Below are 15,243 nucleotides of genomic sequence, written 5' to 3'. Positions count from 1 at the left end.
CAGTGATGGTGTTTAACTCTCTTATCCCTCATTAGCATTTAATCAGCATTATCAACACTCAACTACCTTGCAGCAGAAAAGCATTTCTGCACTTGTGCTCATATCCCAACTGGTGATGTCAGACCAGGCATTTAACAGGTGCTGCAAAATACATCCTCTGACATCAGAACAACTGTCATTTTCTGGCTTATGACTTCATTTTCATGAGGTTTTTAAGAGGCCAGACAATGACAGCCTATGCTTATTCACAGAAATGTTACAGATTAGGAGACTGATTGAGGAAAAAAAGACTAGATGTGCAGGGAGAGCCAGGAGACTGACCTTGCTATGCAAGTAGCTCTTCTTTAATAAGCAAGAAGCCTTCCAGCAACCAGTCTGGTGGGAACTTATCAAGAGATGATCAGCCTCTGTGGCTGGGTTAGTTGTGAGCCTGCCAGCCACTCATCGGTTTAACAAGAGCCTTTCTCAGTCTGTGATTCCTCACTGTGCTTGCATTCTTAAAGATTTATTAAACGGTAACATAAGACCAGAGTTAAAAGCAGGGATTTTCTGCCCTCTGTGGTTATGTTACAAGCCTGTTTCACTTATGAACCCATCAAACATCACCGGGTCAACTTACTCTTTAAAGGTCATCAGTCAGAACTAAGCACTGCCCAAACTGAAAGACCAACTTCACCCATTTAATTCATGCAGCAATTTGAATTTGTAGTTCATCTTAAAATTTGCTGCAAGGTTTCTGGATGCAACATGACATCCACTGTCATCCTGAGAACAGACTTAATATAATAACAATTATAATATAATAATTTATTGGCTGCAATGTCTCTTTAGTGTTTTAAAGCAAGGCTATAATTTCTTTGGGAAAACTGTAAACTTCGGCCTGAGAGTTGAAAGCCAATATTTATTGGTCTGACTGATGGTAAAAATAAGGTTTCTGTTTTTACTGGGCAGCTGATGTACAGCAGTGCTGCCTTCTGTGTTTTTGGTTCCTTACATTTATGGATTCTGCCAAACTTCAATAAAAATTGACAAACATACAGATGTAAAGAAAGAGGTAGAAGGGTGTATGATATTGCATTTTCTCGTAAATACACTTCAGTGAAGGTAACGGGTCGATCTGTGGACAGCATCTCATGACTGATGAGATTGAAAAGCTAGTAGGTATGTGGTCCTCTGAGTCGAGATGAGTGAATGTTTTTCTAGGGGCTGAACTACCATGATACAAAATCTATAAAACACACACACACACACACACCCCTACAAAAAAACTTGTATAATTCACCAAGAAGACGTGGCTGTGAGAGGCAGACAGACCTACCTGCAGGCTGTCCATCTTGGAGGAACATTTGGTGAGAATAACCCTGGACAGCAGAAGGAGGAAGGGGTTTGCCACCAGGCTGTACACCGACTCCCCATCCAGGAGCAGACTACAGTGGATAGCCTCTGCCAGGTTCTGGGGCTGCCAGTCAAAGACAAATGAACAGGGTCAGAGATTAGGACCAGTTGGTAAGGAAAGTTTTACATTTGAATGAAAACCACAAGCAGCTGCCAGGGAAGAATCATTTCTCAGTATGTAATCATTATCAGCTCTATTTTCTAGTTTTTACCATCGAAGAGTTACGCTTTTCTGAATTTAGTCACAAGCATTCTGTGGCCTGGTGATAAAACTGCATCCACCCCAGTTCTGGAAAACACTGCTTATAAAACACAGCTTTGTACACTCCAGCAGTCCAGGAGAAATTCAAGAATGTCCTTTCCATACAACATCTCGGCCACTACAGTTATCCATCATTTCATCTGTTGTCAGTTGTTATCCTTAAGCAGAAAAGCATGAACAATACCAGGATCCTGAAAGCTAAATGGAATTCAGCTCTCATTTATCTAACCATCTACACATGCTTTTCTCTTATGTCAAAACATTTGATTTGACAACAGCCTAACATGACAGTAAATGCAATGCTCATATTGTGCTCCATCATCCCCTCACCTTTCTATTGTCCCTAAATGGGTTAAATCCACAACATGTGCTATAACTGTCCTTCCTTTTCACCTGGGCTGTTGTGCATGTATGGATGATTTGCTTTATAACACGGTCTTCTAGGTGTGGACCAGCACAGATAAATCGCCAAGGAACTACTTCAATAAAAGAAATGGCTCTCTCGGTTGGTGTAATTGCAGAGTGTGACACACTGTTCTGTTCTCAGTGCTGCAGTGCCAAGAGGAAGCAGTCTGCACAGCCTAGTGCAACTAGGACCCTAGGGATGCTTCATTACTGGGCATTTCTCCTGCACCTAGTCTTCCTACAGCTACCTGTGGTTCTGCTCCAGCTTCACTCGACTTATACACCATTAGCACACACTTAGCAATGAACATAACCCAGCATTAGGCAATTTTTCAACTATGATATAAAGCTGAGAAAATGAATGAATGAATGAATGGATGAGTGAATCACTAAAACGAATTCACAACAGGGCATTTCATAATAGGAAGGACAAGGCCCTTTGGTCTTCAATACCACACAAAGGCCGCTTGACTGGGCACTAAGGCCCATTAATGACATGTATGTGTACACAGCTTATACCGTAGGTATATTATACAGCCTGAGCTGTAAAGACATTGGTATTCACAGCATACATACCATGTTCACATTTAAGCACAGATGCTTGTAGAACTGTTTAGGCTAAATATGCAGAGATATTTCATGCTGCTGCACTGGCAGTAGCAAAAACTGTGCACCTTCATTAGAATTTGGATAATAAATGGTGTTAGGCCTCAAAGGCATACTGAGACCACTTTTGCATAAAATATATCATTTTACTGTGTAACGTCTATTTTTACATAGATTGCACATTAAAGTACTTGTTACTGACAATATTAGTATTGGCAATATTAGTGCTTATTTAGCATACACAACCTTACACAGTAGGCAGTCAGTAACTTGCTAGCAGTCACAAAAGTTCTCCTGGCTAGCTGGTTGGCTATTTAGCCAACTAGTTAGTCAGCCAACTACACGCTGCTTGCTAACTATCCAGCTACCTAGTGTGTGCCAGTTTACTGGCTAGCCAGCTATCCAGTAGGTTCACACTGTTTATTCAAAAGATGTACATACTGTATATCATCAACCCACCTCCTAAATGTCTACAGATCATTCCTAGAGTAGGTTATATGAACAAGGCTATATAAAAGCAGGTGCTGCCACACAGCTACACTACAATAGCTTCCTCTGTTTTGGATTTGGTCCACTATTGATGAATGGTACAACTGTATTCCCAATTTCATGGAAAAGAGGCATATGCATTTCCTTTGCTTCCACAAGTAGACAGGATCAGATGGACACAGTGTTTCCATTGTTGGCTACATTTTGCTCCAAAATCTTTCCTGTTTAAATGTTGTTTTGACTGGGTCGTGTTGAACAATCTGTTGTGGATGGATTTAGGAAAGGTCAGTTTAAAACAAAAGCTGCTTCGGAAACATACATTTAAAAAAAAAAAAATTCATCAGAAATTTGGCCCAGTATGTACGAGACTGTAAAATCTGTAGTAAAACACACTTGCTTTCAATCCACATTATTTATTGCCAGTTAAATGTCAATTCAACTTAAAATGGGATTTTTTTTTTTTTTTACATTTGGACTATAACTTTTGAGCCGTTTCTATAACATAAAAACTGAAATGCTTTACAAGAACGCTCCATAGTCCTGTCTTAAATAAGTTGCACAACACTGTTGCTACACCATAAATGTATCTAGAACTGGTCACAATAAAAACCCTAGAAGTAATGTTCACCTTACATTTTACCTGACAACTAAAATGTTTTGTAGCACAAAGAGTATTTCTCTAGCCATCCATTCATTCGTTATATTCATTATGTCAGGACTCACAGAACATGAGAGGATCCAGGTCTGGTTTAGGCCTTATAATTCACATTTAGCAACTTTTCCAAAACTGAAAAAGAATGGTTGTAAAATTTTGGTTGACCTTGATAATTTCAACAACTCTAAATCTGCCCATGAAAAGGGTATCAAAGCTTCTCAAACATAAGCATAACCTCTGAGTAAACCAGCTAATATAAAAATCAGTGCAGGACACAGGAAGACACAAAAGCACAAGAAAGCGATAAGTTGGTGTTATACCTGTGTGGAGAGCAGGGCTGGAGGCAGCAGGTCTGAGATATCGATGGAGATTGGAGGTCCAGTCCAGTTGCTCTGGACAAACAAGTGGAGGCAAGAGACGGCCAGGGCCATCACTACCATCTCCCTGCAGCAGGAGGGACAAGATATACACAACTTAGTGGACAGAAAGGCTTTAGAGACTAGTATAGGTCTAAAGACATTTTGAGCCCTGTGCCATTAAAATAAGCCCACTCAAGTTTCTAGAAAGGCATGAAATCTTTTCTAGCTGCCAGATCACATTTTGGACAATTAGAGAATTTTTAAAACAACCAACAACATGCACTGCTCTCTTTTAAGCCAAGAAAGTGAAGGTCACAGTAGCGAGGAAACACATCCAATTATAATGAAAGGAAAAGAACAATATCTGCTGCATTCAACATTTACTCAGGAACACACCTCACCTAAGCTGTCCTTATTAAAAATTAATAATTCAAGGCAAAATAGACAGAAACAGTGACAGCAAAATGAACAAACAGCCTTGAGAACAGCTTTGTGCTCAACTCAACTATTTCTAACCCTAAAAACACGTCATCGACCAATGAGGTGACAGTGGAGATTTTAATTAGTGAGATTGCTTCAGTAACTGCTTTATTATTATTATTATTAATAATAACTGAACTCAGTTGGTTATTTCTGTAGTTATAAATCACAGTGACAGGAATTTTAGCATATTTCTATGTTTTTCTTTGTCCTTTTCCAGACAATGACATAGTAGAGGTAAAGAAAGATAATGTAACTATTGTCATGGCCATAAGTGTCTGCCTCTGTACACCACGAACAACGGACTTGCAATCAGTCAGTCAAGATGTTACTGAAGTGTAGAGTTTCACGTTTAATTCAAGGGGTTTAACAAACATATTCCATTAACTGTTGAGGCTGTTCCAGCCATTTTTATGCACAGTCCACCATTTTCAGAAGCTCGGCTCCAGCTAACTATCCTGCTGGTCCAATGAATATTTGATTGGAAAACTTGTTCAGAAGGCTGAGGACATGAGCAGTCTACGTTTGGTAGATGAGAACAAGACATTTACCAGAAAGCTAAAGTTGGGTGTTACTTAAAATCAGCTCCTCTTGTTGACTATTGTCTCAACAAGGCTTGCATCTGGCTGTCAGTCCATGCTCAGAAAACAGAAACAACCCTGAGAGGAAAAACACACACATACTCAGACAGCCCTCTCCTTTAAAGGAGGCCAGTTTGGCAACACAGCAGGGTTGTCAATTCATCTACGGCAAAAAACAGCAAGGTTGTCCGTAAAAACCCGGCTCAACTCACACGACATATGTCAGTGAAAGACACGCAAGTGCATGTTCCAGGTCGATTACCTTGAAATGCAGGTGGCGTATTTTTATTCTTTACCTTTTGATCACCGTGATGAAAGTTAAAATTATTACTGTGGTAGCTTTCCAGTTGTGCACTCCTTCCTTATAACTCGCACACCACTGTGCAGTGTTTTGTACTGATTGATATACATCAAAGTGAATTCTATTTTGTTATTTCACAGGTAAGAAGCAACATGTGTTACAATAATCTGTGAAGATAGCTGCAAAAGGTCTTGGCTTCACTACCTTACTGGCTTGGGCAGCTCATTATGAAATGGAAGTATGTTTCGGTCATTACAAGCAAATAAATATGCAAAAACATGGCAAACTATTCTGCAATCACATTATGTCTAGACTGATTTTTATAACAGCAGGATTTGACATGTTTGGTTCAGAAACTGACATAAATGCAGTTTAGGCAGTGACACTGAGGGATGCACAATGTTATGCCATGTTTTTTTTCTCAGCCATACCCAGGGAAGCTCCTCACTGCAACAGGGACGGGGAATGCACCAGGTAAAAAGCTTTTTGTGCTGTGATCTAGGCAGAGTAGGAAAAACACCTTTTCTTTTCCCCCTCAGTTAAAGCACACAGTAAATAAAATCTGACTCAACTTTCTTTTGGGCTGATGCATTTTAAAGCATAACAGAATAACCCAAGAAAACAGAATGCAGGTTCAGCATTTCATGAACAGATCATCATGATTACTAAACTCTTCCCAACTTTGCTGAGCAATGCCTTAAAACCTTTCATGGTTCATTTGTTTTTAAAATGTCTGACTGTAGTTCTAACTCCAGCAGCTGATACAATCAAACACACATATGTGAAATTTCACAGGTCATAGTTGATTTGAAGGCCAGGGTCCTTCTGTCTTACTTGTTGGTCTGGTCTTTGCTGGGGCCACCTGTCATGTACAGTAGGACTCGTCTCTCCAGATAGGACTCAATGTCTTCCCCCTCACTGCAGCTGTCATCTCCAGCGAGCAATTCCAACACCTGAGGACTCAGCAGCACCGCCTCAAAGTCCCCTTCCATCAGGGACTCCAGTAGGGAGCCTGCCTCTGAAAGAACACCGGTTAAAGTGAGTTCACAGTCGGCATGTTTGGGTGTGTTCCCTCACTCTACAGTGCAGTGACATTTAGCTTAATTCATATAAAAACAAGAACAATGTAATTAAACACAGTGGAGACACAGAAATGAACTCAAATGGCTGAAAACATGACTGCAGAGAATTTTGTGCATTTTGTCAAATGAAAAGTCAATTAAAAGGAATTTAAACTCTGCATTTAAAGAGCCTAACAATGTGGATATATCAATAGATGCTTCATTGTTGTTACACTTGTGTAAAACAAATTATTGTGACTCTCATTTGTGACTCTCGTGTGTGTGTGTGTGTGTGTGTGTGTGTGTGTGTGTGTGTGTATACACATATATATCCAAACCTCTTTTGTCATAAGTAATTAAAAATAAAATTAAATAAACAATGCAACTCCACATATCATACCCACACCTCAAGATTTGTCCTAAATAAGAGCCATTAAGTTAAAAGAAAAAGGCACACAATAAAGAAAATGTACAAAACATTGTTTCAGCCATCTTTGCTACTATCAGTATGAGAGTATGTATCTTGGTATCTTAAAGAGCCCACAGCACTTTTCCATGTTTTCTGACTTATCTACAATGTTACAACAGTGAATTATCATCTTAGACGGGACCTAAAGCTCAGAAAACTAGGTGAAAGTTGCATGTCTCTTAATGCCTTGTTTCTGTAACATTACAGAGAATTGTTGTAAGGCTGGAGAAGTTACTGTCTCTGCATTATGCCAGTTAAAATATGGGGTTTCTCAACTACCCACTATGTTTAGAGTGTTACACATCTCTTCATTGGTACATATACTGTTGTTTACCTATCTATGGAGGAGACATTCACATTAATTAATGCTGTTCATTGTGCTGTCCACTTGCAACACAACACCGGCAGCAGGAGTTGTGTGCATTCATGAACTATCCTCTTGTTTTTTGGAAGAGGCTCTCTGGTTTTATTGTTCTGAAATAATTACAGACTACTTGGAGTTATGAGGGGTATCAAGCTAATCTAGAGGTACCCAAGATTAAACATTAAATGGCTGGAAATGAGCAAAATGAGCAGCCATGGTCACATTAATAAATAGATCACAGTGCCAAGGCATCATAAGTTTGTTACGGTGTTATTAATAGGACCTAGAGCGAGATGTATATAACACTTTAAGCCCTGCTTGTGGTTATACCTGGCTGTTGGTGTGCTTAGTATTAGGCCCTTTGATGTTCTACTTATATACAAATATCTACCTGAAGGCTGTAAAGAGGTTAGGTGTCAAATATGTCAGAAACTCTTCAACTAGACGAAGATCACTTTGGACTGACAACTGCACCATCTCCATGGCAACTGAGCAAACTTCATCCACCGATAAAGGTCACAAGATTATAGGAAGCTGTGGCATATTTTCAGTAAGTGGACCTTCTTCTTGTCAAACTATGATGTCTAACCTCTCACCTACACTGACTAACACTTCTTACTCTTGAAGCTGTGCTCATAAATCACCAGATATCATGCATCATTAAGTTTAAGCTGCCAACTCTTGGCCTTTCCATCTGTCATACCCGATTCTCATCCTCAGCTAAATATGCATTTATGCTTAACAGATCTGAACTGCAACAAAAAGCACAGACAATAGCATTATGCATCTCTAGATACAACTACCATCACATTCTTTTGGTTTAAAAACCTGGATTCATTTTCAGTTATACAGTTAACAGATGTATTTACATTTTTAGTCTCGGTTAAACCCGTCTCTCGTCTTAATATATGCATTACAATATAAAGGCTACAATAATGTGATTTAGAACAACACAGTCAAATCGGTGATCAAGCCCAGGTGAACAACAGTGGTGTTTGTCTTTAGTTGAGAGCACTGAGAAAACTGCTGTGTTATTGAGTTTTGTCTAATTTCCCCCACAGCCTCCTTACAGACACTGACATGCAAGGTGAGAAAAACATTAGCAGCCCAGAGCTGGAGCTTACTTGACAATCCAACCCCCTCATTTGCCTGTTAGCATTTTGTTATGAGTTTTAACACCATACTCTCATTAAATCAATGAGCATATTTAGCAGTACGAGTACAGCGTTTGAGTATTGTGTGAGCCAACATTCTCACACCACCATACACTCGGAGGCTGACGGTGAGAAGGTGAAAAATGTAGATTTATTAAAGCATGGAGCGTGGCTGCAGGGTCACCGCTTCCCAAACAGAAACTATGTGCTCAGTTCAACATCTCCCAGGCTTTCATCAGCTTTTTATTTGAGGAGGGAGACTGGCTTGGTTCATTAGCAGTGATTGCTTGTGTTCCCCCAGTGGAGAGACCAGAGAAACAGGAGGGAAGTAGGTGGTGTTCTGAGCCGCATAACAAAGTCGGGCTAAATTGAGAAAATGCCCTAAGTGTCTCCATAAGGCTGAGTATGGATAAAATATGTCATGCCAGAAAAACAGTTGCGGCTTCAATCCTTGTTCATGACTATGCCTCTCTACAATTCCTCTATGACCCAAGAAAACAATGTTCAGTCAATTTCCAGACACCTCGGCAACTCTCCAGTGCTAAAACTAATAGGCAATCTCTTTTGCTACTCTGGGAATTGAAACAATTTCCAGCTGACTGGTGCAGCTTTGTACACAGCTTTACACTTATTACAGACACCATCGCTGACCCCGTTATCTTTTCCATACAGTAGCCAGCGGGTTTTTAATCAAGAAAGGATGGAAACACCTTTATTCTATTTTCTCTCCTGTTGACATACAATAAATCAAAATGTCTATGAAAGAGGTGGTGTCGGCCTTCAAGTAACAAACTATAAGCCAAGACTCAGACTACCAGCCCTCTGGAGCCACAGTCCTCCTCGGCTGTTGTGAAATTGATTAGATTGGCAAATAGTGTATAGTGGGTTGATCAGAGCATTTTCACTGAAAACAGCCACCGGCCACAGTCTAAAGGGCTTTGAGAGCGTTGAAAGTGAACTAAAACTGGAAAGTTGTGGGTCAAAAAAATGGGCTGGAAGATGCTAAAATTCTCCACAAGGCCGAGGAGAACTGCAGAACTGAGTAATCACTACAAGTGACACCTTTCACATACAAGTAGTGTTACACTGTCAGTATAACAAGACCTAGAGCCTACTGCCATGCTAGTGGCTCTGTGATCTATATCCTAACATCAGCATGGTGACACGCTCACAGTGATAATGATAGCCTGGTAGTGGTAAACCTCATGCCTGCTAAATAATGTATGCTCAAAATATTTAGCAAGTTAGCATGCTAATCTTTACCGATTAGTGGCACCAAGTGTGACATACGCATGTCCATGTTAGTCACATGACCCCTTAACTATGCCCACAGCTTTAATAAGCAATTACAGCACAACTGGTGTTGTAAAGGTGGTGTGGAGATTTTCATCTCACCGCTGTTCTAATGAAACACAGGAGCTGCAATAATAGCACAGAGAAAAGGGAGTGAGAGGACAAAGAGACAAGGAAGGCTCAGGCTTTATGAGGGGGAAAATGAAAGCCTGAGGTATGGATGTATTTTTAATAACATGTCAGCTACTCTTCAAATCTGCACATGGAATGACTACAATTGTGGAAAACAATGCGGAGGTCCTCAAATTAGTCCATAACTCATAAAGGTTCAGGCAGTGAGCTGCAGTTAATAAGGCAATGGTGAACAGAATCTGCAAAAGCAGGCAGGACTGATAGATAGATACTTTATTACAGACTCAAGGTCCAGATGTATAAATGCTGAAAAAAAACATAAAACCATGAAACAATCAGCAATAAATAATAAAAAAGACAACAACAAGAACAACAACTAATAAACAACTACCCTTTTAAAAGGCAGATATACCAGTTTTTCCAAAGTACTGAAGTATATCACATGTAATATTAGTCAGCAATAAAACAATGTTGTTTCCAGAACTATTCAAACTACAAATAAATTTATACATCAATTTTCTTAAAACAGCAGATAATGTACTGATCCGAGATGACACAAACAATTCACTGGCACTCATCCATCTAGGCTTTTTCAATAATAACCTCAAGGCGTCATTATAGGCCACTGCCAGTTTCTTAAGACTGCCTTTTTTATAATTAGACCATAGATGTGCAGTGTACAGGGAGGTACAGTACATTCTAATCAAAGTCAATTTTACTCCATCCGAGCATGAACCAAATTTCCGAACCAACACATTTGCTTGTGCATACAACATGCGGCACTGCCGGTACATATCCCGTCATCAGACAAGCAATCATTTATAACATGACCCAAGTACTTAACTTCATTTAAAGATCATCAGATCATCTGCGTACATTAAATGATTCACAATTGTACCTCCAACCATACATCCTGTTTTACACAAAGTTAGCTCCTTAGAGAGACCATTCATATGAAAATTAAACAAAATTGGGGACAACAGACTACCCTGTCTTACCCCGTTACAGGTCTGAAAGGGTGCAGATATACAATTATCCCATCTGACACACATAGTCTGGTGGGCATAACAATATGACAAACATCTCACAATATATTTAGGTACTCAAGCATCACAAATATACTTTTGTTTGGGAAACAGGTTTGGAAACTCAGATGTCCGAGTTTTCCACGTGTCCTTAAACGCACTGTGCATTCGTGGATCGTGGATTTTTGAGAGTGCGGAAAAACACCCTCAAAAATCCGTGTGTGCGCGGAAGGTGATTCGTGTGTTAGACGATCCACGCATGCGTAGGTAACAATGTGTACGTACTTTCTAAAGAACTGCACACGAAAAATCGATTTTAAGCATTTGTAAAATGTGTTTTATGTGCAGTTTGTACAGCATGCATTTGTGAACAGCATGACACAAACACACACAAATGGCTCTATACGTGCAGATTGCGCAGCCCGCATTTGTGATCCTCATGACACACACACACACAAATCGCTTGTTACAGACAAAACGTTAAACACGCATTTGTAACATTTTTGATAGTATTTTATCTCCATACCCATCCCAGTAGACTTATTTGCTGACAAATTGCTTATTGGTTGAGAAAACTCATATGATTTAATGGAGTCAACAAAGTCAACCCTACCTATAGAAAAAGTTTCACTAGGGACACAATTAAATAGATCACAGTAGCGGTGTCGCCAAAGCTCAACTGTCTTATCCGGGCCAGAGACTCCATCAATAGTATGGGGTAGAAAAAATCTACTGCTGTTAATATGTTTAACACCTTTCCAGAATGATTTGGTATTATTCCTTAGGAGTTTTTCAACCAGTCAGACCTCAGCTTTTGTTCATTTTTCATAATAAATCTTATAAGCAGCAATGTCAACTGATAGCAATTTGTTCACTGTGTACCAGCTAGCTCTCAACTAAAATATGCACAAAGTTAGAGTGTGATGGCTTCTGCTTCCACTGATTAAGGGGAATGGCTCACACAGCCTTGAGCTGCATTATAGTGTGACTTTAATTCTTAGTTTTATTGTCCTGTGATCATCTGCAAGCAATTTTAGAGGTTTTTCTCTGGTACAGAAAGACAATTCTGGGTGGAAAAAACAATGCACTGGTTTGGGAGATACAGTCAATGCAGAAGGTTTTCAGACCATGCATTGGTCAGACAGAACCCAAGGGCCACTATGAATGAGACCCAGAGTTCCTTTCTGGAGATTGGAGAACCTTACAGGAGGACAACCATCAGTGCAGCCCTGTACCAATCAGTGGTATGGTAGAGCACCCAGACGGAGGCCATTCCTCACTAAAAGGCACACAACAGCCTGCTGGGAGTTTGCCAAAAGGCACCCGAAGGACTCTCAGGCCATGAGAAGCAAAATCCTCTTCTCTGATGAAACAACGACTGAACTGTTTGGGCACAATTCCCAACAGCGTGTGTGGAGAAAACCAGGCACTGAGCATCACCTCACAATAAACACAGTGGTGGCATCAGCATGCTGTGGCAACAGGGACTGGGAGACTAGTCAGGACAGAAGGAAGGATGGACGCAGAAACATATAGAGCTATTCTGAATGACAACCTTCTGTAGAGTGGTCAAGATCTCAGGCTGTGGCAAAGGTTTACATTTCAAAAAGACAACGACCCAATGTGTACTGCCAAGAAAACACAGGAGGGGCTTCAGGAAAACTCTGTACAAGTCCTGGAGTGGGCCCAGCCAGAGTCTGGACCTAAAGCCAATGGACCTCTGGAAAGACCTGAAAAAGGCTGAGCACCTGTGCACACCATCCAACCTGAATGACCTTGAACAATTATGTCAAAAACAGAAGAAGAGTCAAAACGAAAGGTGTGAAACTTGCAGCTTCATTCTCAAGAAGACTTGAGGCTGTCACTGCTGCCACACATGATTTAACCAAGTACTAAGTGAACAGTCGGAATACTTAAAGTCATGGCCAAACATACTATCAGATAAGGCACCACTTCTCCAAGAGAATTGTTTCAAAAACACAAAATCTTTGGTATTCTCATGTTTATTTCTTTTGTTTGCATTGGAACACTACAAAAAAGTCAAATCTGGCCAATTCCACACAGAACTCTCAGCTTAATATTTGGCAGCAAACCCTTTGGACAAAATAACTGAAATCAGTCACTTCCTGTAACCGACAGTGAGTTTCTTCCACCTCTCTACTGAAATGTTGGACCACTCTTCTTTTGTCAACTGCTCCAGGTCTCTCAGGTTTGAAGGGTTCCTTCTCCCAGCTGCTGTTCTGAGATCTCTCCATAGTTGCTCTATGGGATTTAGACCTGGACTCATTGCTGGCTACTTCAGAACTCTCCAGCACATTGTCGAAAACATTCCTGGGGCTTTGTGAAGTCTGCTTTGGGGTCATTGGCACTCACATCAGTCGCCATGAAGTGCTTAGAGAAACTGGTCCTCACACACGTTAACCACATGGTCCCAGACACTGCAGACCCCCTCCAGTTTGCCTACCGCCCCACCAGATCAGTGGACGATGCGATGGCTCTGGCTTCTTTCCATACCCTGAAACACCTGGACAACAGCAGTACGTATGCTAGGATGCTCTTCCTGGATTACAGTTGTGCATTCAACACCATTTGTCCGGGCAGGCTGATTGGGAACATGACAGACCTCGGTGTCCCAACTCCCACCTGTAACTGGATTCTGGACTTCCTGACTGAAAGACCACAGGTGGTCAGAATGGGAGGGCGGGTGTCTGCTGAGCTCACAATCAGCACAGGCTCACTGCAGGGCTGCTGTCTCAGCCCCAAACTCTTCACCCTGTACAACCACGGCTGTGTCTCCAACCATGACAACACCATCATCATTAAATATGCTGATGACACCACCATTCTGGGCCTCATTATGGCAGGGGACGAGTCGGGTTACAGAAGCCTCCACCAGCATCATCAGCTCCACAGACAGCCTGCTGGATGACCTCAACACCTTCTACACCCGCTTTGAGACCTCCAGCCACAGCACCGAGAAGAGACACACACACACACACACACAGAGCCCACCCACCCCCCCAACTCCCCTCCCTTCACTGTCTCGCACAGGCCAGTGGCACTCACCCCAATTATTATGATGTGTTTTGAGAGAGTGATGCTGGCCCGCATTCAGAGCAGTATACCGGACACCCTGGACCCCCTGCAGTATGCCTACCGGCCCAACAGGGCCACCTCAGACGCCATCACAGCTGCCCTCCACTATTCCCTTTCACACCTGGAAAATGGAAACTCCTACATCAGGATACTCTTCATTGACTACAGCTCCACCTTCAACACAGTTGTCCCCCACAAACTCACCCACAAACTGTCTACACTAGGTCTGCACCCCACCCTCTGTGACTGGCTCCTGGACTTTCTGACTGGCAGGCCCCAGACTGTCAGGATTGGCAATAGGACTTCAACCAGCATCACTACAAACACTGGCACCCCACAGGGATGTGTCCTCAGTCCACATCAGCAAGGACCTCACTTGGACACTTACAGCTGCATCATCGAGAGCATCTTGACCAGCTGCATCACTGTCTGGTATGGCAGCACTACTGCTATTGACTCTAAGCACCTGCAGAGAGTGGTAAAGACTGCGGAGAAGATCACCAGGACTCCACTGTCCTCTCTGCAGAGCATTTACCACCGCAGGGTGCGTAGGAAAGCTGCCTCCATCCTCAAAGATCCCACCCATCCCCAGGATGGACTGTTCACCTCCCTACCTTCTGGCCGAAGGTTCAGAAGTGTGAAGTGTAGGACCTCCAGACTGAAAAACTCTTTATTTTCCTCTGCAATCAGACTCCTAAACACCTGAGGAGTTTTTTCCCAGGAAATACATCATGTACTGTCGACCTGTACTGTTTACATTCTCAGTTTGCACATGCATAACTGCACATTGACTGTTGACTGCTGCACATGCTGCTCCCATGCAGCATACATCCTCTTATTATATTCCTATATATTTTTATTATACTGCTGCATTTGCTGCTTAAAGTGCCTTAGATTTTGTGTTACATATTTATCTACTTTATATTTCATTTGTATTTTGTGGCATTCATGTGGACGGCAAAGTAAGAATTTCATTGTACAGGCAAACACGTTTCCTAACTGTGTATATGACAAATAAACACTTTGACCCTTTGACCCTGCCTCCCATTCTACTTCTGTGGATTCTAGGAACCACAAGTAAACCTGCACTCTGAGAGCGAAGTGCTCTGTTAGGAT

The 15,243-nt window shown here is 41.5% G+C and overlaps 1 protein-coding gene across 1 annotated transcript in view; it reads right to left on the bottom strand.

Moving 5' to 3' along the window:
• Positions 1 to 15,243, bottom strand: part of ttc27 (tetratricopeptide repeat domain 27) — a 100,179-nt gene that overhangs the window by 80,613 nt on the left and 4,323 nt on the right. The window contains exons 2-4 of the mRNA XM_020599910.1: positions 6,368 to 6,551; positions 4,133 to 4,256; positions 1,319 to 1,459 (exon numbers count right to left, since the gene is read on the bottom strand). Of these exons, the coding sequence (XP_020455566.1) occupies positions 1,319 to 1,459; positions 4,133 to 4,256; positions 6,368 to 6,551 (449 nt within the window). The remainder of the gene's footprint in view (positions 1 to 1,318; positions 1,460 to 4,132; positions 4,257 to 6,367; positions 6,552 to 15,243) is intronic.

This window comes from Monopterus albus, unplaced genomic scaffold (assembly GCF_001952655.1).
Source record: "Monopterus albus unplaced genomic scaffold, M_albus_1.0 scaffold43.1, whole genome shotgun sequence".
NCBI lineage: Eukaryota > Metazoa > Chordata > Actinopteri > Synbranchiformes > Synbranchidae > Monopterus > Monopterus albus.
This window is presented reverse-complemented; position numbering and strand designations above follow the sequence as displayed.